Genomic DNA, 23,394 nt, shown 5'->3' on the forward strand with positions numbered 1-23,394 from the left:
GGCTGGACCTTGCAGCGACGTCTTGGGCAATGCGCACTCTTTTGGGGAGGGACTCTGCATCCAGCGCCTTCATGCGCTTGCTCTTGGCTCTTTGCTCGCTCCATACAACGTCCCATAACTGTAGACGTTGCATATTAGCTTCAGGCGGGGCAGCATCTCTTAGATCAGTGCATGCTACACGCATGCTCCCCAAAATGGTTCGTGTTATATGTTGATGGTTGAAATCTGCTATCTTCTGTCTATCAAGCAACTCAGCGTTGCCTCCGCTTCGAAGCCGACGCTGTGCATTTTCCCATATCTGGTCTATTAGATCTCGCATGAGTATCTCAGACTCATTGATCTTTTTGATGACATCATCAGCACATTGTGACACTGTGATGACTGCTTCAATGCGAATTGCTCGTAGAACGATTTTACGCTCTTCGGGGGAAAGCATGTTGGTCGTCTTCGTAAATCTAGCAAATATCACTAAACACAAAAAAACAGAATATCAAACATTACTGAAATTAACATCAACGTGAGAGAACAGCAACAAGTGTATCATTACTTATCAATGTTCAAACAAAAACGGAATATCAAATAATTTTAATGAACTCAACATCATCCAATACATCATCAAACGTGAGAGAACAACAACAAGTGTATCATTACTTATCAATGATCAAACAAAAACGGAATATCAAACAATATTACTGAACTCAACATCATGCAATACATTATCGAACGTGAGACAACCGCAACAAGTGCATTATTACTTATCAAGTGTATACATTATCGAACGAGAGAGAGAGAGAGAGGGGGAGAAAGAGAGAGAGGTGTGACAGATAGAGAGAGAGGGAACATTAGATGGCATTTTTAATAGTTTTGTGAGTTCCTAAAGAGAGGAAAATAATGTTTTGTAATCCTAAAGTACTCCTCATCTACACACCTATCGTGATAGAGAGAGAGATGTGAAGTGTATTATGAGAGAGAGAGAGAGAGAGTTGTGAAGTGTATCATGAGAGAGAGAGAGAGAAATGTGAAGTGTATCATGAGAGAGAGAGACAGAGAGAGAGAGAGAGAGAGAGAGGAGAGGAAGAGAGAGTTGTGACAGATAGAGAGAAGAAACATTAGATGACATTTTTAATGTTTTTGTGAGTTCCTAAAGAGGAAAATAATGTACTGTTTTAATTTTTAAGTAAATAGAGGGAGAAAAAAGAAATTTTTAGGAATTATGTATATTTTAAGAGAAAAAAAAGAAATCCTTATCTACACATCTATCGTGTTGTGAAGTGTATCATGAGAGAGAGAGAGAAAGAGTTGTGAAGTGTATCATGAGAGAGAGAGAGGGGGGTAGGAAGAGAGAGAGATATTCATTTTTTCGCTGCTCTCATCTATTGGAGCTCTGTGTTGTGAGAGTCTTAGTTGTATGAGATGATACTGGGTCAACTGTCCCAGACACTAGTGCCTACACAAACGGTCAACGTCTGATAAGATATCTACCAAATGCATAAAGAACATTTTCAAGAAATCGATGATAAAATAAAATAGAGATCCACCTCAATAAGTGGGGTCGTAGATCGTGAAAACAGCTACACCATGTGTTGGATACTCTCTGTTAGTTGAATGCACATCCAGATTAACGTGTGAACCTAGTACCTTGACACTAGATAAGGGCACAAAAATGGGATCCCCTTGAGCTATGCCAAGGGCTGATGGAGGTCTCCTCAAACCACCCTGGTCCTTCATATGCCCTTTGCCAACACCACCACCAGGTCAATGATCTGTGTAGTCCACCTGATGTCCCAAAACAAACTCTATGTATAACTATTTTGCAAATTATAATGGGATTCATCCATGGTTAGGCATCCTCCACAGGAAGCAACATATCAGCTACTATAGATACGCGTTACCATAACAGGGTGGGAGCACCTAGAAATAAAATGGGGCTTCCCCACCCTAGGTCACACTCCCTACCTAGATCGAAAAAAGGTCTAAAACTCCATCTCTAACACTAAGTAGCTTATCTACCTCACGATAGGATAAGCCCCATGATACACTAGATACATGCTACCTCTCTATCCACTCAGTGGAGCTACGTGAGAAGGTTCTCTAGGTCTGACACAATGTGTAGTGTAGATGGACTTAGATCTATATAGTGGCACGAACAGTAGATAGCTCGCGCTCAATGGAAGCTATCAAGTCTACTATGGAGTCACGTGGATCATCACGTGACTCCATACTAACTAAGAGACGTAGAAGGCCAAGTATAATAGCACAAGTAGAAAAAGGATAAAAGGATAAGGAAGCCTAAAAAAGGGCTAAAATAAGATTATGTTAATGAAGTCACTAGATTTGGTGTGTAAGATTGGTGGAATTGTTTTAAAAAACCTTTTATTACACCTCTAAAAAGGTCAATTTAGTGTAACGATGAAATGGGAACCAAAAATTAAGGTTTTTTTTGCTAGTTAGCTAGATAACATCAGCGATCCACTGTATCTCGATTAAGGTACTACACAGATATGATCTTCATACCTCGATGAGGTATTGTCAATGGTCCAGATTCCATTACATAACTTGATGAAGGTAGAAACGGTGCAGATTTGAAATTTTTGGACAGTCAAGATTTTGATCTTATTATCTCGATCGAGGCATGGACAATGAAGATTTGGTCCAGATACCTCGATCGAGGTCTAGATGGCTGAGATTAAAAATAAAAATATATTTATTTTATGGACCTCGATTGAGGTCCATATGATATGGTGCATACCCATACATGTACAAATCGATCATGCATGGAACTCGATCGAGGTCTTGCATGGTGTCCATTGGACCTTGATCAAGTTCTAGCATGGCATATATGTGGACCTCGATCGAGGTCCTGCATGGCAAATGACTCAACATGGGTGAGCTCGATGTGGTTGGGCCTCCGTGCATGCCACTTGGACCTCGATTGAGGTATCTAAGCTGACGCTCATTGGATAGGTGGCATCATGTTGTGATTTGCCCATATACCTCGATCGAGGTATGCTGCCTATAATTTTTTGTGAGAGGTGCTTGTCCCATCTTTGGGGTGATGGGATGAATCTGAGCTAGCTTGCAACCATCCATATATGTGTTTTTCATTTTAAACCTTGGCTCAAGCTTATGCCGTTATCTTGGAGTAGCAAGAAAATGCACATTGGATTCAAACATTTGGCCTGGAAACAATCAATGCAAGGCCATTGATTATTTCTTAGAATGTATGTACCTCTACATCCCAAATATTCATCTCCACACCCTCTACTTCCCAAATATTCATCTCCACACCCTCTACTTCCCAAATATTCATTTACTTCTTAGAATGTATGTACCTCTACTTCCCAAATATTCATTTACTTCTTAGAATGTATGTACCTCTACTTCCCAAATATTCATATGTAGCCCCTCTTGTGGATCCATGAGTGGGATTTTGAAGAGAAGAAATATATCGTACATGCCAACTTGGGTTCTAAGAAACCATGTTATACCACCAACTTGATATTAGTCATGATCATGGAGGAGTTAGGCTTAGTCAAGGAATATAGATCTTTGGGCTACGTAAAGATGTTTCTTCTCATAACACTAAATTCACATTTTTCCAATGATGATAACTTCTTAACTTTCATTAGAGTTGAGTTCAGATTAGGTAGACTTTATTATTACAACAATACCTGTGTGTGTGTGTGAGAGAGAGTGATTTTTTGTATTACTTTAATATATAAACTTTTGAGCTTTAAGTTTTAGCTTTCAATATTAATATAGTCAACTTGTAGTTTCTCATTGATTTTATTTTCTTTAACCTTTAGGTTAGTCTTTAGGTCTGATATAGATTTTTTTAATGTGGGTTTTTTTTCTTTTCCAGTTGTTTTTTCTTCTTCGATGTATTCGTAGCTTCTCTTCTAATATGGTTTAGGGTGCTTCTCTTAATGTTCTTTATGTTTTATAGTGGTGCCCTTTATGTTTTACGCTCTCTTTAACTTATTGAATAATATTATTGTTTGTATAGAGTATCTTGCTATGGTGGTGTTAACCATATGCCCTTTTACTCTATTCTTCTTTTACTGCCCAACAACAAGTGGTGTTGTTAATATATCATATTGTAGGTGTCCAGACTTGTTGAAGGAGGAAGTTGGTGATATGAGCTTTTATTATGAGTACACTTCTCAAAGGTGTTGCTTAAGATTATGAATTATGAGGGTGGTTTTATAGGGTATGCAACAAATGTTGTTGCTTTTATTGTGTATTAGTCCAACACAATGGTTACAACTTACACCTAAGTCTTCCAATCATATAGCCTCAGCTTATCCTTTAGGTGCTTGAAAAATCAAAAATAGTTTGTTGAGACTGAATTTAGCCCACCTACTCTTTCAAGCGGGGTTGGAAAAAAAAACATGCAATAAAAACTGTTAATTTTTCTTCAATGTTTGGGAAAAAAGAGAGAAAAAAGGGGACGTGCATGCTTTTGGTCTCGAGAGAGGGCCGCGCCTCCCAACATAAAAGCAAAAGCCGTCAGCTTTTGCCGCTGCTTTTTTCGACGCTATCATTACAGTGCTTTCATTAATGGAGAGCGTCCTTTACGAAGAGGTATACCCCCGCCCGCCCTCTCTCCCTCCCTCTCCTTTCATGCTTTTCGCGACTTTCATGATCACGTTCTTTGATCCATTCGTCAACTGTTGATTTTCACCCTTGTTGCAGGAGTACGTGCTGAGCTCGAGGGGCCTCAAGCTCTTCACATGTCGATGGCTTCCTGCCAGCAAGAACATCAAAGCACTGGTGCTCTTGTGCCATGGTTAGAGACAGTTCTGATCAAGTGAATGTTGTTTTTTTTAAAACCTTAATCTGGAATTCATCTGTGTGTGTGTGTGTGTGTGTGTGTGTGTACAGGCTATGGTGTAGAGTGCAGCTTATTCATGAAAGGCACTGGGCTTCGCCTTGCTAACGCTGGGTTTGCAGTGTTTGGGATGGACTACCATGGCCATGGCAAGTCAGAAGGTGTGAGGTGTTACATCACACAATTCTCTCACCTTGTGGATGACTGGGCAGATTTCTTCCAAACCGTTAAAGGTAAATTGTTCTCAATGCTTCTCTAATTTTATCAAAATTTTTCTCTTCATCGACAAGAGCATTAATGGAAGACCTTAGTTGAGCCTCCAGCATCATGCTAGGTTACCAAACACCCTATCCAACTGGGCTAATTTAGGCCAAGGATACATTTCAGCTACCAATATTTGTCTTTTTTAGGGATGAGACCAAGCCACTTCTAGGGGGACATTTTTTAACATGCTCTCACCCCTATAGATAGCAATACGACAAAATACTCTCGCTGAAATGTATCAAAAATGGCTAATTTAATGTTTTTTTGAATGATTATGGCAGAGAAAGAAGAATACAAAGACAAGGCTCGGTTCTTGCTTGGGGAATCTATGGGTGGTGTAGTGGCCCTCTTGCTTCATAGAAAGCAACCCAATGATTGGAATGGTGCTGTATTGGTGGCACCCATGTGTAAGGTAACAATACACTTTATTTCTCATTAATTAGGCTATCTTTCTTTCCATCTTGCTTTTTATTTATTTATCCATTTATCTTCCATTGCAGATATCTGAAGAGTTGAAACCCTCTCCCTTGGTAGCCTTTGTCTTGACTAAGCTTGCCAATATAATCCCCTCTTGGAAAATTGTCCCAAGCTCCAATATTATTGATACGGGCTTTAGAGACCCCTTGAAAAGGAAAGAGGTGAGATAAGATCTTAGTACTTGATTGACACCTTTAAGATCACTAGAAATCTTTACTTGATTGACACCTTTAAGATCACTAGAAATCTTCTTAATCTTTACTTGATATTGTTGGAGTTCATGCAGATGCGATCTAACCCTCACAGCTACCAAGATAAGCCTCGTTTAAAGACTGCACTTGAGTTGATGAATGTCAGCAAGGACTTGGAGCAGAGGCTTAATGAGGTGAATAGTTGTGTTTGTCGTCATACATAGAGAGTCTATATGTTGTGTTGGAGTAGGTCCTATAGCCATTACAATTCTTATTCATGTGGTGGATATGCAGGTGACTTTGCCCTTTCTGGTGTTGCATGGGGAGGCAGATGTGGTGACAGATCCTGAGATAAGCAAAGGGTTGTATAAAGCTGCGAATAGCTTTGACAAGACACTAATTACGTACCCAGGCATGTGGCATGGCCTCCTCTTCGGGGAGCCCGATGACAACATTGACATAGTTATCCGAGACATCACAAGTTGGCTAAACAAGCGTAGCCTCGGTTCGGCTAAACAAGCGTAGCCTCGGTTCTTGTGGAGGTAGTAGCAATAGCCTCTCTCTCCTAACCAACTCTCATCTCTCTCTAATCCATCACCCTAACAAATAAGAACTCCACCCAATATGAAGGGGTCACATAATCTTCTTATTAGAGCAGTGCCCTGTGGAGAACTTAGGAGACTTTGTAGATAAGTTGTAAGTCATTGCAAGTAATGCGAGCTTGGATAAAAATAGAATAACTTTAACGAGTATGGAGAGAAACTGTGCTTTAACTGTAGAAGGCAAGCAATATAAACAATGCAAGACGTCCGTAGGGCATCGCTCTTAAATGATTTTTCAAGTATCAAACATTCTTACTTCTTGCAACCCCCTTGGAGTATGGATAGGCTTTGCTCGTTCGTTATGGTTTAGGATTCTCGTGAGTGGCATATGTAATTTGGCATATGGTTTAGGATTCTCATGATAATATAATTTGTCATAACTTTGGTGTCTCAATAACTCTAATATATTATTATTCGTATGTCGATATTTTTTACCTGTTCATTATATTGGAGGGGTATATAATTATTTTATTTTTTCAAAAACACTACATTTTTAAAAATGGTATTAAATTTTGTTTCTTCTTTCCATTTTTCTCGATATTCTAGCCTTCAAATTCTGCGCCTAATGATCTACACAAAATTGTATGTAAAAAGAAAATTACAATTGTGTGTAATGATCCACACAAAAGCATAATGATCCACACAAAAGCGTATGTAAAAACAAAGCTGCAAGGCTCGATTTTAAAATATAAACATGAAATTTGTGGCTTGTATCACAACAAAATTCTTAACTAAAAAATTCAAAAACTCATAGCTTCAACTTTGTCAGTAAAGAGTAGCAGCATGTCTCGCACGGTTGGGTGAGAAGCGACAAAGCATGTCTCACACAGTTGGGTGAGAAGGTTGGGTGAGAAGCGACAAAGCGGTCTTTCAAAGGTTAGGATTGGTGGGGTCTAATCATTCTTAGGCGGCTCAAGGAAAAAGGTCATCAATGTGGTCTTTGAGTGGTCAAGGTTAGTGACAATCAAACTATATGTAGCGGTTCATTGTTAGACAATAAAACCCTATGAAACCGATACATATTTGGAGGGACATATATGGTGATATTGCCTCTACCATTTTATCGTTTTCTAAATCATATAAATTGAGTTGTGTTTGGAGGGAGATATATCGTGATATTCCCTCTAATGATCTGCATGTTAATAATTTGAAACTAGGCAATTATGCTTGTGGGGTTTAAAGGAATTGGCCATGATTATATTGTCTTTTGCAAATGAAAGTGATAGTCTTGTGATAGCTATGTTGGCATGTTGATATTGGCGCAAACAAATGAATGATTATGATAACGAGGATTACAAAGACAAAAATTACTATTTTCAAAAGTTATGTTTTGTTTTGAAGAAGCAGTGTGCCTATATTTGATGAAGCCTAAACCTTTGATACCTAGTGCTTGCTAGGGGAGAACTCCCTTATACTCACGCATAACCCAACAACCTTAATTGAGACACCAGATCCATAGTTTGAGTGATTGGATGGATAGCTAGATCCATGGAGATTAGACAAGCCTAGGCTCAATCAATAGATCTTGGAATGAGTAGAAAAAGTAAAACATGGGTAATGCATTTTAATCAGAAAACATTAGTTCTAGAAAATGACACTTGCATTTCGCAAAACAAAGGACTTTTAGAATCACTTTTAGATTAGAAATTAGAAGCTGTTGGAGGAATCACCTACATTTCTCAACAAGAGGAGTTGGGGTCCTAGGGAGACCGCTGGGAGCCAATGATAGAGAGAATTATAGGAGAGGCCCCGAGTAAGACATAGAATAGATTTTTGGTTGAGACCATTTAGAATTAAAACGTTGGGGTAGGTGTATTATAGCTGGTATTAGAGCATTGATTGGTTGTTTGACTAAGAAATGTATTTTTTTTGTTGCTTAGATGGCTTGGATTACGATGCACTATCTTTCATTAGAGGACCAGATGATGATAGCCTTTGCCTTCACTCATCTCACCCCCAAGGACAACAAAGATGATCATGAGAGAGCATTTTGAAGACATAATCGAAGGTGGCTTTGGATTGTATATAGAGTCCTTTCTCTCTATTTACCATATGAAAATATCTCTGTATGTTAGCAGCATACCCGAGTCTGTCATAGCATGCCCCACGATGCTATTGTTGTGCCATGAGATAAATGGTTTGATGATGATAGCAATGAAAATGTTTATTTTTTTGTGCTCTAAACCCTGAGTTGAGATTCTTTACTTAGACACTCATTCAGTAAATTATAGGGACCACATTATCTAATAATATTCACACCTTTCTCAAAAATGTTAAGATCTTATGAGAAAGAAATAGATCACCTCCAAACTCTGTTACATAATTGTATTCATGAAGGATAACTTTTTCGAGGCCATGAGCATTGCTAATGCTCTGAATGACGACTTACTTTCCTGTTTAATCTAGCTTAAACCTATAGGGGATCTAGAAATGATAAATCATAATGTAATAATCTGCCATGAATTAGAGGCAACAGACCTAGTATATTGTTACTAGGTCATCAATATGAAAATGACTTTGACAACAATGCCAGAAAATTCTCAGGACCCATTGATAAAATTGTCAATTTTGAGAGATCTTGAAGACGTTTGAAGTCAAGGCATGATGAGACTTCATAATGATGCGTGGAATCTTTCTCGAGTCTTTTTGGGAGTATGTACCTACAATATAAGTTGTCTAAAGGATGGTTCTCAAGAATGAAATCATTTTTAAGTAAATCTTTTTATTTATTATATATATGTGTTTTTTTTAAAGACCATTTCTCAAGGGGCATGCAAGCCCTTATCCTAAACTTACAAGCAAATGCATGTTGCATTCCAACCTTTGACGAGCAATCAATGTAAGGTCATCGATTAGTTCTTAAAATGTATGTACCTCTACTTTCCCAAATATTCATATGCAGACCCTCATGTGGATCCATGAGTGGGATTTTGAAGAGAAGAAATATATTGTACATGTTAACTTGGGTTTTAAGTGACTGTGTTATGCCACCAACCTGAAATGAGCCATGACCATGGAGGAGTTAGGCTTACTCAAGGAATATAGATCTGTGTGCTACGTAAAGATGTTTCTTCTCATAACACTAACTTCACATTTTGCCAATGATGATAACTTAACTTTCATTAGAGTTGAGGCCAGATTAGGTAGATTCTATTATTGCAACAATCTCTCTCTCTCTCTCTCTCTCTCTCTCTCTCTCTCTCTCTCTCTCTCTGCCAATTAGCCAACGAGTGCAACATCATGCTATCTAACCGAGCACCCTATCCAATTGAGTTAAGTTAATGTTTTTTGAATGGCAGAGAAAGAAAATTACAAAGACAAGGCTTGATTCTTGCTTGGGAATCTATGGGCAGTGTATTGTCTCTCCTACTTCACAGAAAGCAACCCAATGATTGGAATGGTGTTGTATTGGTTACACCCATGTGTAAGGTAATAATAAACTTTATTTCTCATTGAATAAGGCTATTTTTCTTTCCATATTGCAATTCACATATTTATTCTCATTGAATTAGGATATCTCTCTTCCCATCTTGCGTTGCACTTATTTATTTCCTGAATTAGACTATTTTTCTTCTGATCTTGCCTTTTATTTTTTATTTATTTATCTTCCCTTGCCGATATCTAAAGAGTTGAAACCCTCTCCCTTGGTGGTGTTTGTCGTCCTGACTAAGCTTGCCAATATAATCCCCTACTAAAAATTATCCCAAGACTCATGACATTATTGACATGGGATTTAAAGAACCCTTGAAAAGAGAAGAGGTTCAAGATAAGATCTTAGTACTTGATTTACACCTTCAAGATCACTAATAATCTTCTTAATCTTCAATTAAAATTATCTTTTTAACATGTTCTCATCATTGTGGAGGGGTATATGTTTATTTTATATTTTAAAAAAACACTACATTTTTTAAAATGGTTTTCTTTCTTCCTTCTCTTTTTCTCGATATTCTAGCCTTCAAATTTTGCACCTAATGATTTGCACAAAATTGTATGTAAAAAGAAAAGTGAATTCTACATAATGATCTTTCACAAAAACGTATATAAAAACAAAGTTACAAGAGACCATAGCCTAAGCCTCCAAGCCTCTAAGCCTCCAAGCCTGCCTTGAGTGTGCCCCATGCCCCTATTATATAGGAGGGCCCTCAAGTGACTCTTGACTCTCCATTTTCCATGTGTGACCCTTGGATGCCTGACCCTAACCTTAACTCTTAAGGTTAGTCCTAACCCATGCTCCACTAGAGCTTGTTCCCATGCTCCCATGCTCACAATCCTAATGTGGGTTAGCCTCCTAGTATATGCACACATAATGTGCATATAACCTTATTCTCCTCTCTCAAAACATTGCACTCTTGCAATGAAAATAAGGAGAACTGCGTTGAGCAATCTCAATCGACTCCCAAGTCGAATCCTTTATTTCCCTATCTTTGCACCTAGTTTTAACCTCAGGGATTAGTCAACTACAAAGTTTTCTTTCCCTGAATTTAAGTACCTTATCAGGTTCATGTGGAACATAGGATAATTCTTCGACTTCAACAAGTTCTTGCTTGAGGAGTAACTATGAGTTATGTAAAAAAGTGTTTAGGAATTAATCAAAGATTAATCCTTTCACTAATATTTTCCTCTTTTAGACTAATCAAGTGGAGGTACTTTAAGTTCATACACAACCGTGCCAATCTGATGTATAAATCGAAATGGACCACAATATCTAGGAGATAATAGGAGATAAATTCGAGCATTTTCCTTTTGACAAAGTCTGAAAATCTTTAGGAACTTTGAAATAAACCGACGCTCCTAGTTCAAAATACCAAGTTGAGCATCCTCTATCAGTATAGAACCGTGCTCCGAGTTTTGGTTAGCATTTCCATATCATGCAAGAAATCCCTCAATGCATTAAGCTCGATGTTAAGACCGACATCAATAGGTGCCCTGGGTTGATACCCATATATAAGCATGAACGGACTAAAACCAATAGCCATGTATTTAAACTTGTTATAGGCAAATTCCATCATTGGAAGATATTTTTCCCAATTTGATGCTTTTCCAAAGACATATGCACAAAGCATATCCTCTAAAATCTAATTCATACGCTCTGTTTGTCCATCAGACTATGGATGATCAAAGGAATTCATACGCAAAGTAATTTCCTCGTTGTTGTAAACCATTCAGAATAAAGTAGGAAAACATGGCATTATAATAGCAGGAACTAGGGATTCATCGGCGCCCCGACGTACCCACATCTACACATGGAATAATCGACATCCCAAGTTACCCATATCAACATAGAAAGTCATCAGCATCTCGATAAGTCACATATGTCCATCCGTAAACCTAAAGTAAGGAACTAGAGAAATAAATTCCAACAAAGGAAAAATCCAAATTTCTAAAAAGATAAACTCGTTGAACTCTAAAGAAAGAGATTTCAACAAGTGAAAATGTCGACGAGATTTACCCTCATCAAAACATGCAGGCTATAGATAAAAGAAGTTTATCTAGAGAATGCCCACACTATAACTTCTAGTGAATTAAGAAAATGAGATTGTCTTTATGTTGAGGCCAACATGCTAAGTGATGTAAGCAAAGCAACAATCTTGAGCCCAAATTATCCCATAAGATAATATATGTGAGGGATCACTAGCGTCCCATACGGCCACCATGATACCACCCATACATACCTTAACAATTTGAAACTATCTAGTATGCCATCTAGGAGATATGAATAAAATCCTTTATAAAAGAAATAAGATGGCCTTATCCCAAACTTTCACATACTAAAATCTGTCTCTATATACCTGAGACTATATCAAGGAATAACTCTTTCCAAGAAATAAGATGGCCTTATCCCAAACTTTCACATACTAAAATCTGTCTCTATATACCTGAGACTATATCAAGGAATAACTCTTTCCAAGTACACTATAAAAAAGAAAATTTAATTTTGAATTATTGGCACCTTTCTAATGATAACTACCCAATAAACTCAATAAAGTTAGGGTAGAAAAATAACTCACCTAGATACATAAGCAACTAGGTATCCGAGTTGGAATATGTACAAGAATACAAGCAATATACTCCAAAATTAAGTGTAAAAAACGAAGACAAATGCTACCTTCAAAGCACATGATATTATCCAAAAGATCAAAAGATCCTTATAAAATCATGGATAAAAGCATAGAAGCTCCTAGAATCCATGAAAACCATAGTTGATCAAAAATCAATGCATACCATCTAATGGACATTAACCATGCTAAAAGAGGCATTAAAATTGGTGGCCAACTCATCAATCCGGAGTATATGAACGTAGTGTCGTTCAAACAAAACTCCAAAGTAAGCAAGTGAAACACATATGTGTAGCACTCAATAAAAACTCCTAGACACAAGTGATCTAGGTAGAACCTGATGAGTCCAAATGAAACTTGGAAAACATCCAATAAAATCCACCAAAACAAATCGATCAACTAACCCATAATAGAATTTATCTTAGGCTTAAGAAATTAAGCACAAACCACACTTAAATAAGTGCAAAATAAATTATCATGGACAAGTATCAAAGGTGAAACACACTTTGAACACAAATTATAGCCATCAAAAGAAATTAAGGAACATGTCCAAAAAGAATGGCTAAACAATGGTAAAAAATCATGAAAACATCATTTAGAATTAATCCAAACAAAAATAACTACTAATACGAGGTATAATCATATTAATAATATGCAAATAACTCGCATCTATCTAATGTCAGCACGAGAAAACGTACTTCAACATTAAATAACCCTCAAAAATATTAAATTCTTGAGAAAAAGAATTATCATGAATTTTTTCTAATTTTATAGGACCTCAAAATATGATAATTTTGAATTCCACCAAACCTATCTTATGGCATTCCAAACCTATATTTTTTTTTAAAAAATTTAGCAAATAACTTTACCAAAATACCATTGATATTTTAAAAATACTAATTTTTAGGATTTTTAAAAATAATTTCTAGAATATTCCTAATTTTTCCTAAGAATCCCATCGTTCACGAAATTTCCAATTCCGCCCGACAATTCTCAAATCTAATGAAAATTTTTAATTTTAATGGATTTTTTAATTTTTTGAGTCAAAAAATATATTTTTAAAAAGAATTTGAATGATCACGGGCACTTGAATGGACATACCACATGCCAAACACCAACCCCACATTTTCTCGAAATTTAAAATAACCTTTGTCTAATTTTTCACTAATTTTTAGGAATTTTTTAAAAATTTTAATTTACCTCGAATACATTTAGAATACGAACGGTGGTCAAAAAATTTTAGAAACCCAATGGTTTTCTAGAATACGGAAAGCTAAAAGTTTCAGGAAAATGAAAAGACAAAAAAAAAAATCAGAATGTGAAAGGTCAAAAGTTTCCAGAATACGGAAGGTCAGAAAAAATTCAAAAATTTCCAGAGATTTTTTTCCTCAAATGTCAAATTTTCTCCATTTTTAAGGCTTTTATCCAAGTTTTTTTTGAAAAAAATTTCAAAAGCTTTTTTTATTGGAATTTATAAACTCATTTTTTTAAATAAAAAATAAAAAAAACTTAACAAGCTTTTATTAAGCTTATAACTCAAAAAAAAATTTGGGGGGGGGGATCGTTTTTCGCCGGCAAGACTACTGTGCTCCCCCCCCCCGCCCCCGCCTGTGCGTAGAATTGAGAGAGAGAGAGGCTTCTCTCTCTCTCTTCTCTCCTCCTCTCCATCTCCAACTCTCATAATCTCCACCCCATATTCTCTTCTCTCTGTTAAGAGAAGATTAAGCCATAATTAAGATTACCTTAATCATAAATTAAGCTTTAATTATGATTAAATTTAATCAATTTTTGCCTAATAAGAGGAATTTAGAAGAGAAAATCAGATTTGAGAGGCAGAGAGGGTCCCACGCACATGGGATAGCATTTCATGCATCAACATGCTGCACCCTACTGCATTTCAGTAGAAAATCGGTAGAAATTTGATCTCATACCTGCGAAAAAACCCACAAAAATGTATTAAAAATATATTTTTAACCATAAAATGCTCAAAAAATTTCTAAAAATTAGAAAAAAATTCCTAAAAATTATAGGAATTTAGGGAATCCATTCTACCAAAAATATTCTCAATAAAATATGTGGTATTTTCATAAAATTTTTCATTAATGCTTATTTTAAACCATAAAAAATAGCATTAAACTCACGGAATTTCCCCACAACGTCAATTCGTCCATTGAATAGTAGGTAACACGTTTCAATCGCCATATCAACGATCCATGTGCAAATCATCAACACAAATTAATAAAATAATATTTTTATTAGTAAATATTAAAATTTACTTAAAAAAAAGCTAAAAATTACAATAAGAAAGAAAAATTAACAACAATTAACTAGAGATTTCTTTGATACCACTGTTAAAACCCTAAGATCTATCTAGATAATTGTTATGAATAAACATGCATAAATCAGGCATAAACTCATCCACCCGACCACCCCTGAGCCCAAGGGATGCACACATGAATAATAATGAAATACATCATATCTTTACCTTGATGTCCCATACCATCAAGAGGTATAACTCCAATCCAATAGCATGTAGCTGTAGTGTAAAATGGTAGGTGAGTAGATATGATCCTCTACACAAGAGATCATAGCCTAAGCCTCAAGCCTCCAAGCCTGCCTTGAGTGCCCCATGGCCCTATTATATAGGAGGGCCCTCAAGTGACTCTTGACTCTCCATTTCCCATGTGTGGCCCTTGGATGCCTGACCCTAACCTTAACCCTTAAGGTTAGTCCTAACCCATGCTCCACTAGAGCTGGTTCCCATGTTCCCATGCTCACAAGCCTAATGTGGGTTAGCCTCCTAGTATATGCACACATAATGTGCATATAACAAGATATATGGTGATATTTCCTCTAATGATCTACCCGTCATTAATTAAATTGAAACTAGACAAGGGGAGAGATTTAACGTAAGTGGTTGTGCTTATGGGGCTTAAAGGAATTGGCATCGCCTAAAGGAAGTGGCCATGAGTATAATATTGTCTTTTGCATATGAATTCTTAGTGCTCCTCAAGATAGATATTTAGATTCGCCTACTAATCTAAGAATTTGTAATCTACTCTTACATAGGCCCCACTTGTATTTAGAGGCTATTTTTATGGCCTCATCCACTAACATATAGTCTTGAAAACTGCACAACTTTCAATATTTATTTTCCCCAATGTAACATTCCCATGTGTTCACTTGATCATCTTCTTGTATAACTTGGAATGGTATGCCTTATACTTACTGGGGAGCTGTTGAGAAATGTGGTGCTGACTCATGTTTATGGGACACATGTGTTTTTACCAAGCAATGACTATGTATTTGGATGAGTGTAAACCTTAGTTATGGTCTAGCAAAGGTTAGAATGAGCAGTCAATGTTAATGGTGAAGAAGAGTCTGGAATGCGATAAAAAAGGGGAATATCTAGTGATGTAAGCAATGATGTATTAGGGCAAGTGGATGGTAGTTAATATGTGGCTATAAATTGATGTACCAAGCTCATTTTTAGCAATGCAATTTGTGAGTTTGTGATTAACCTTGATTCATATCTTGATTATCTTCATTAGTGTTAATTATATGCTTTAATTATGTCTTCTTCAATATTTCACCCACCCTAGCCTTCACTTCTCATGTTCATGCACCCAATACTCTCATAAAATTCACTTCTTTCAACATGGTATCTAGAGGTAGACACTATATTTCATCTCTCGACACTCATCATCAAGTAGATTAGTGGCTTTATTAACTCTAATTATGCCATAGCATCAACCTTACCCTCTTCACAACTTGTGGGAGAAAACCACCCTACAATGGAAGGCTTCCCATTGCCTATTCTATTCACCATTGGGAAAACCCTCTTAGGGGCAAGTAGAGCATGCTAGGGCATCTAGGTAGCTCAAAGGAATCAAGGTAATTTGGTGCAGATTGATGGAAATCAACGTAGAAGCCATTGCTAAGAATTTTGGAGGAAAATAGCCATGCGCTTTGCTCAAGCTGAGATGGTCTAATTAAAGCTATAGTTTAGGGTTTTTGAACATCCTCTACAGTCTTGTGAAGTTAGAAATTGATTTGGTGAAGTGTGGTAAAAGATCCAGACCTGCTACCCCCTTTTGGTGAGACTTTCATTAAGTTTTCTTAATCCAATATTAGTGCTTCTAATCGTAATTAATAGAGGCCTAATCTCACCCTCTCCTATATCTATTTCATTTCCCAAATGTGCTTGGTTCAATTGTATGCATAACTCTTTTAATTGCTTATTCAAAATCTACTTTCATTATTTTGGAATTAACATGGGATTAGTTTAACTTGTCAATAATTAGTTTGGGAATTAACATGGGATTAGTAAGAGAAGGCCATACCACATGCCTAGGTATGTAACCAATGTCTTGTCAAAGTTATTCGTAGCTTTATACAACCCTTTGCTTATCTCAGGATCTATCACCACATCTGCCTCCCCATGCAACACTAGAAAGGGCAGTCACCTGCACATCCAGCACATGAATAAGAATTGTAATGGCTACAGGACCTACTCTAGCACAACATATAGACTTTCTATGTATGATGAAAATCACAACTACTCACCTCATTTAGCCTCTGCTCCAAGTCCCAACTCGCATTCGCCAACTCAAGCATAGTCTTTAGATGGGGCTTATCTAGGTAGATGTAAGGGTTAGATTGCATCTGCATGAATGCAACAATATCAAGTAAGGATTAAGAAGATTACTAGTGATCTTAAAGGTGTCAATCAAGTACTAAGATCTTATCTCACCTCTTCTCTTTTTCAAGGGGTGTCTAAAGCCCATATATCAATAATGTCAAGGCTTGGGATAATTTTCCAAGAGGGAATTATATTGGCAAGCTTAGACAAGACAAAGGCCACCAAGGGAGATGGTTTCAACTTTTCCAATTACTGCATTGGAAGATAAATAGACAAATAAGTAAAAAGGAAGATGGGAAGAAAGATAGCCTAATTAAAAAATAAAGTGTATTGTTACCTTACACATGGGTGCCCCCAATACAGCACCATTCCAATCATTGGGTTGCTTTCTATGAAGAAAGAGGGCCACTACATCACCCAAGCTCACTTGGATAGGGTGTTTGGTAACCTAGCATGATGCTGCAGGCTCAAATACTATTGGGGCCACTTGACGTGCTATGTTTTAAATGATTTCGGGCTTGAAAGAGTAGGTTGGCTAAATTTAGTTTAGAGTAACTCTCAACAAACTATTTTTTATTTTTCAAGCACCTATAAGCTGAGACTATCCTTTTAGTGTGATTGCTGTAAGACTTACGTGAGTGTGTGCATAACTATATTTAGACCCTTGGCTATCATGTTATCCAATTTCAAGTAAGTTGTAACCATTGTTTTGAATTGATACACAATAAAGGTAACAACATTTATTACATATTTTATAAACCGATACATGGTAAAGGCAACACCATTGAAAAGCGTAACTCGTAAAATAAAAGCTCATGTCACCAACTTGCTTCAACAAATGTGGACACCTACAATCACAAAGAATTAAACTATGTCTAAAAGTCTACATATCCAATTGTGGACACCTACAATCACAAAGAATTAAACTATGTCTAAAAGTCTACATATCCAATTTAAGACATAGCACATGCTATATGATATATTTGACATCACATTGTATTTGGGAGAAAAAGAAGAGTAGATTAAAAGGGCATATGGTTAACAACACCACTTTTGCTGTTGGGGAGTAAAAGAATAATAGAGTAAAAGGGCATATGGTTAACAACACCACTTGCTGTTGGGGAGCAAGATACTCTATACAAATAATAATAATATTCAATAAGTTAAAGAGAGTGTAAAACATAAAGAATACCACTATTAAACATAAAGAGAAGCACCCTAAACCATGTTAAAAGAGAATCTAGGAATACATCAAAGAAAAGAAACACATGGAAAAGAAAAAGAAAACCCACATTCAAGAAAAGTATAAAAGACCTAAAGACTAACCTAAAGGTCAAAGAAAATTAAATCAATGCGAAACTAAAAGTTGACTATTAATATTAAAAGATAAAACTTAAAGCTCAAAAGTCTAGATATTAAAGTAATACGAAAAATCAAAGAGAGACACAAAAAGAGAGAGAGAGAGGGAGAGAGAGAGAGAGAGAGAGGTTGTTGCAATCATAAAATTTTCCCAATCTGAACTCAAATCTAATGAAAATTAAACCATCATCATTGGAAAAATGTTAATTTAGTGTTATGAGAAGAGACATCTTTACGTAGCCCAAAGATATATATTCCTTGACTTAGCCCAACTCCTCCATGTTCATGGCTAATTTCAGGTTGGTGGCATAACATGGTTGCTTCAAACCCAAGTTGGCATGTACGATAAATTTCTTCTCTTCAAAATCCCACACAATTGTCTACATATGAATATTTGGGAAGTAGAGGTACATACATTCTAAGAAGTAAATGAATATTTGGGAAGTATAGGGTCTGGAGATTAATATTTGGGAAGTAGTTAGTACATACATTCTAAGAAATAATTAGTGGCCTTGCATTGATTGTTACTGGGCCAAATGTTTCAATCCAATGTGCATTTGCTTGCTACTCTTGCCTTAATGGCTTAAGCTTGAGCCATGGTCTAAAATGAAACACACATATATGGATGGTTACAAGCTAGCTCATACCCATCCCATCACCCCAAAGATAAGACAAGCACCTCTCGCAAAAAAATATAGGTGGCATACCTCCATCGAGGTATATCGGCAAATTGCAACATGCCACCTGTCCAACAAGCCTCAGCTTAGATACCTCAATCAAGGTCCAAGTGGCATGCACATAGGCCCCTCCAGAACTCGATCGAGGTCCACCAACCACATCGAGCTCACCCATGTTGAGCCATTTGCCATCATGTAGGACCTCGATCGAGGTCCACATAGGTGCCACACCAAAACTCGATCAAGATCCAATTGACGACATGCAAGACCTCAATCAAGGTCCATGCATTATGGATTTGTGCATGTATGGGTATGCACCATATCATATGGACCTCAATCGAGGTCCATAAAATAAATATATATATGTTTTTAATCTCAGCCATCCACAGGCTCGATTGAGGTATCTAGACCAAATCTTCACTATCCATGCATCGAGATAACAAGATCAAAATCTTGATCGTCCAAAAATTACAAATTTGCACTATTTCTACCTTGATCAAGGTATGTAATGGAATCAAGACCATTGACAATACCTCATCGAGGGCATAAAGGGTCTGAGGAGACCTCTACTAGCCCTTGGCATAGCTCAGGGATCCCATTTTTGTGCCCTTTTCTAGTGTCAAGGCACTAGGACTCATTAATGTGGATGTGCATTTAGCTAACAAAGAGTATCTAACACATGGTGTAGCTTTTTTCACAATCTATGACCCCGCTTATTGAGGTAGCTCTCTATTTTATTGTATCAAAATGTTCTTTATGCATTTGGTAGATATCTCATTACGCATTGACCTTTTGTGTAGGCACTAGCATCTGCAAAACTGTTGACCCAGTCGAATCTCATACAACACTGAGAGTCTCACAGCAGAGCTCCAGTGGGAGAGAGTAGAGGCAGACCAGTGTCTAGAGAGCATGTGAGAGTGCAGTTGGAGGATATGAGAGGGTATCTCAAATACGACTGGTAGTTTGTGGTGGGGGAGTGCGATTGACCCCCTACATTGCCTTATGTCCTCGTCCAGCCACAGTAACATCAAAGATCAACATCCTTTTGCATCCCATTCTCCATAGTTTCTTCATGACACCACCTTCCCAATTTGCATGGTTGCCCTTGATGTCATTGGGTTATATGGATTGGGATGCGGCCACTTATTTCACCTATCTTGCATCAGTCTCCAATTGGTGCGATGAGCCAGTTGTCCCATTTGTAGATATGTGGTGGATGTCCCAACATATAGAGTTTTGGGCTTAGATGATCTCTACCCTAGCACACGAGAGATCAATCTAGCAAAAGGCAGGCTAGTCTCCCACTCTACACGTAAGGATCTAGAGACTATAGTGCGACAATTGGGTGTTGTTGAATTCCTCTTGGATTTGAGGAGCCTACACATATGAAGTGGAGAAAGCATGATCTAGAGAGTATCCTTGAGGAGAGTAGGCGGACATCATACAAGCCAGTTGGCGATGTAGATCGTAGTGGTTCATCAGTTCCTCCATGGAGCAATCAGCACCACCAAGGAGCAAACACGTTTTGAGTGGGAGGTATGGGTTCACTTAGGACTACAATTTATGGTTATAGAAATAGTGCTATGAGCAACTACAAGGTCAAAGAAATGATGAGGCATGTAGGGCCATAGAGATGGTTATGACTGGTCACCTACCTCCCATGCCATAGGTGGGACACACAAGCGGTAGTGGTAGTATCACCACCTGAGTTAGAGAGGAGCCTCAACATGTAGCTATGAGGTTCCGAGATGAGGAGGTTTTTGCAATGTCCTCAAGATCTAGATCAGATGATAGTGACTAAATGGAGAGTAGCTGGGTTATTTTTTATCGAGATGTATCTTCTAGTGATAAAACCCAGAGTAGCCAGGTTAGTACTTATATCTTGTCCTCTATTGTTCATGATTTATTCAGATGTATCTTGGTGCTTTATGCTTTAGAGGATGGCCAAAAAGAGAGCATGAACAAGCGAGCATCTTTGAGAAATGTGGATGTGACTCGGTACACACAATGAGCAGTTTCATGACATTTGTCCCTCCTTGCGAAGCAATGTTGGATAATTACAACAAAGTAATATTGAACTGAAGAAATTTCCATAAGTTGAACCTATTATTAAAAATTCTAGCATTTCCATTCAACCAAATAGACCTGGATAATTGGAACCTGCAAACCAAAATAGTAGTGCTCTTTGCTCAAGTAAGAGTCCAAAGCAAGACAGGTAGGAACATATGCTCCCCACTATTTCTTCAGCAAATAATACATGCAATGTTATTGGAACAAAGAAAACACATTGAACACAACAATATGAAAGCATCACTATTTATGCTTTGGTACAAAAGGCAGGTGTATGGGGTGCTAGCTATTTTGCACATGGCATGCCTTGGGATCCAGCTTTTGAGCCCCTAGATGAATACATGACATATTTCCCGGTTTGGCTCACACTAAAATCCCTACTAGTGTGTATGCTTCCCCATTTAGATGTTCTGGTAGCTATGTTGGGGAAAGTGCTTTTTGTCCCTAAGTTGTACCTAGGTATGAGTTCTGTGGTGGGACATGGCCAAGCCCATCCCTCAACATTTGGAAGTGGAAATGCATTTAAATATGCCACTCTACATTCATCTTCACTTTTTGCGACATCTGACAATCAATCGCGACATGTACAAGCCATTTTGCCGATGTCAAAAACGTGACTAGGGGGTGTTTTGGAGAGCGAATATCTAAAAACCAGTGTGGAACTGGATTTTGCACATAATTGGAGAGTTGTAGACCCATAAATTATCTACAACTTTTCTTTTTATTATGTCACCATTTGAGCCATGGTTTGCAAGATATGCTCCATCCAAAATGGCAAAAAAATTGTTGTCCACAACTATTCGTCGCAATGATGACGAAACGACACAATTTGTCTGGCTAAGCACATACGCCTCATGAAAACACTATGAACAACACATAGACCCATAGGCACCATCATGACACATGCGCTGATGTGTTTTGAGCCAAACCGATGATCCTTGTGGCCGTGCGGCACCCAAACACAAACTAGGATTTGAGAGACACTCACAAGATGGAGGCTTCAGACACATACCCAGAGCGTACATATCCTGACTTGGGGCTACTCTACACTTGGTGATACACACTACTAGCTTGCCTACCAAGTTTTAGCACATTTTGCATACTTGGAACTCCTAGGGCCGAATGCACAATTGTTGGTAAGCCCTAGTCACTCAAGCCTACGTTAGAGTTAGCCTAGTGCGTTTCAGGTACTAGAATTTCAGATAGGAATGCTTTGATAGGTGGGGAATGCATCATTTGTGCCCACAATGCACCCAAAATGAACCTACTTGACTTTCGTAGACATCTGACAATCAATCATGAAATGTATAAGCCATTTTGACAATGTCACAAAACTAACGAGGGAGTGTTTTGGACAATGGATATCTATAGACTGGTGTGGAAGTGATTTTTGCACATAACTGAAGAGTTGTAGACCTATAAATTTTCTACAACTTTTCTTTTTGTTTTTTCATAATTTGAGCCATGGTTTTCAAGATATGCTCCGTCCAAAATGGTAAGAAGTTGTTGTCCACAACTATTTGATAGGAACGACAGCGAAACGACGCAACTTGTTCGGTTGAGTGTATACGCCTCATCAGAACATCCCTAACAACACATAGACCCCTGGGCACCATCATGACACATGTGTTGAACTCTTTTGAGCCTAAACTATTTTGCACCCAAACGCGAGCTGGGGTTTCTATGGACAAAACCACGATTTGAGAGACGCTAGCAAAATGAAACGGAGGCTTCAGTAGAGTGTACAGATCCTAGCTTGGGCTACTCTACAGCTAGGCATACACATTACTATCTTGCCTACCAAGTTTCATCACATTCTACCATGCTTGGAACTATCAGGCACGGATGTTCAATTGGTAAGCCCTAGTCACTCAAGATTGCCTCAAAGTCAACCTTATGGGTCTTAGACATGGAAATTCAAAATAAGAATGCTTTGATAGGTGGAGAATGTAGCATTTTTCCTACAATGCACCCGAAATGCACCTATTTGACTTTTGTAGACATTTGGCTCTCAATCCAGACATGTACAAGCCATTTTGACAATGTCACGAAAGCGACTAAGGGGTGTTTTTGGACAGCGAATATCTAAAAACTAATGTGGAACTAGATTTTCCACATAACTAGAGAGATTTTTTCTTTATTATACCATCTGAGCCATGGTTTGCAAGATACACTCCATCCAAAATGGAAAAAATTTGATGTCCACAACTGTTCTCAAAGCAATG

General features: G+C 37.6%; 1 protein-coding gene across 2 annotated transcripts; it reads left to right on the forward strand.

Annotated features, from left to right (window-relative positions):
* Positions 1–4,488: 4,488 nt before the first annotated feature.
* Positions 4,489–6,503, forward strand: LOC147635983 (caffeoylshikimate esterase-like). 2 transcript variants are annotated; one of them, XM_086801057.1, is made up of 7 exons: positions 4,489–4,584; positions 4,696–4,789; positions 4,885–5,064; positions 5,377–5,507; positions 5,596–5,733; positions 5,859–5,957; positions 6,058–6,503. In XM_086801057.1, the coding sequence occupies exons 1-7, from the start codon at positions 4,561–4,563 to the stop codon at positions 6,286–6,288; spliced, it is 897 nt and encodes a 298-aa protein (XP_086657183.1). In that variant the 5' UTR covers positions 4,489–4,560; the 3' UTR covers positions 6,289–6,503. The 2 variants fall into 2 exon arrangements, with proteins under 2 accessions (XP_086657183.1, XP_086657184.1); XM_086801058.1 differs by having other exon boundaries at positions 4,954–5,064.
* The last annotated feature ends 16,891 nt before the right edge of the window (positions 6,504–23,394 follow it).

Source organism: Cibotium barometz, chromosome 8 (assembly GCF_041138505.1).
Source record: "Cibotium barometz isolate CiBa-2024 chromosome 8, ASM4113850v1, whole genome shotgun sequence".
In the NCBI taxonomy this organism is placed as follows: Eukaryota; Viridiplantae; Streptophyta; class Polypodiopsida; order Cyatheales; family Cibotiaceae; genus Cibotium; species Cibotium barometz.

Coding starts and splice junctions, on each gene's coding strand:
- LOC147635983 (XM_086801057.1), top strand. CDS start 4,561: ATGGAGAGCGTCCTTTACGAAGAG. Junction 4,585..4,695: donor AGAGCGTCCTTTACGAAGAG/GTATACCCCCGC, acceptor CCCTTGTTGCAG/GAGTACGTGCTGAGCTCGAG. Junction 5,508..5,595: donor TGGTGGCACCCATGTGTAAG/GTAACAATACAC, acceptor CTTCCATTGCAG/ATATCTGAAGAGTTGAAACC.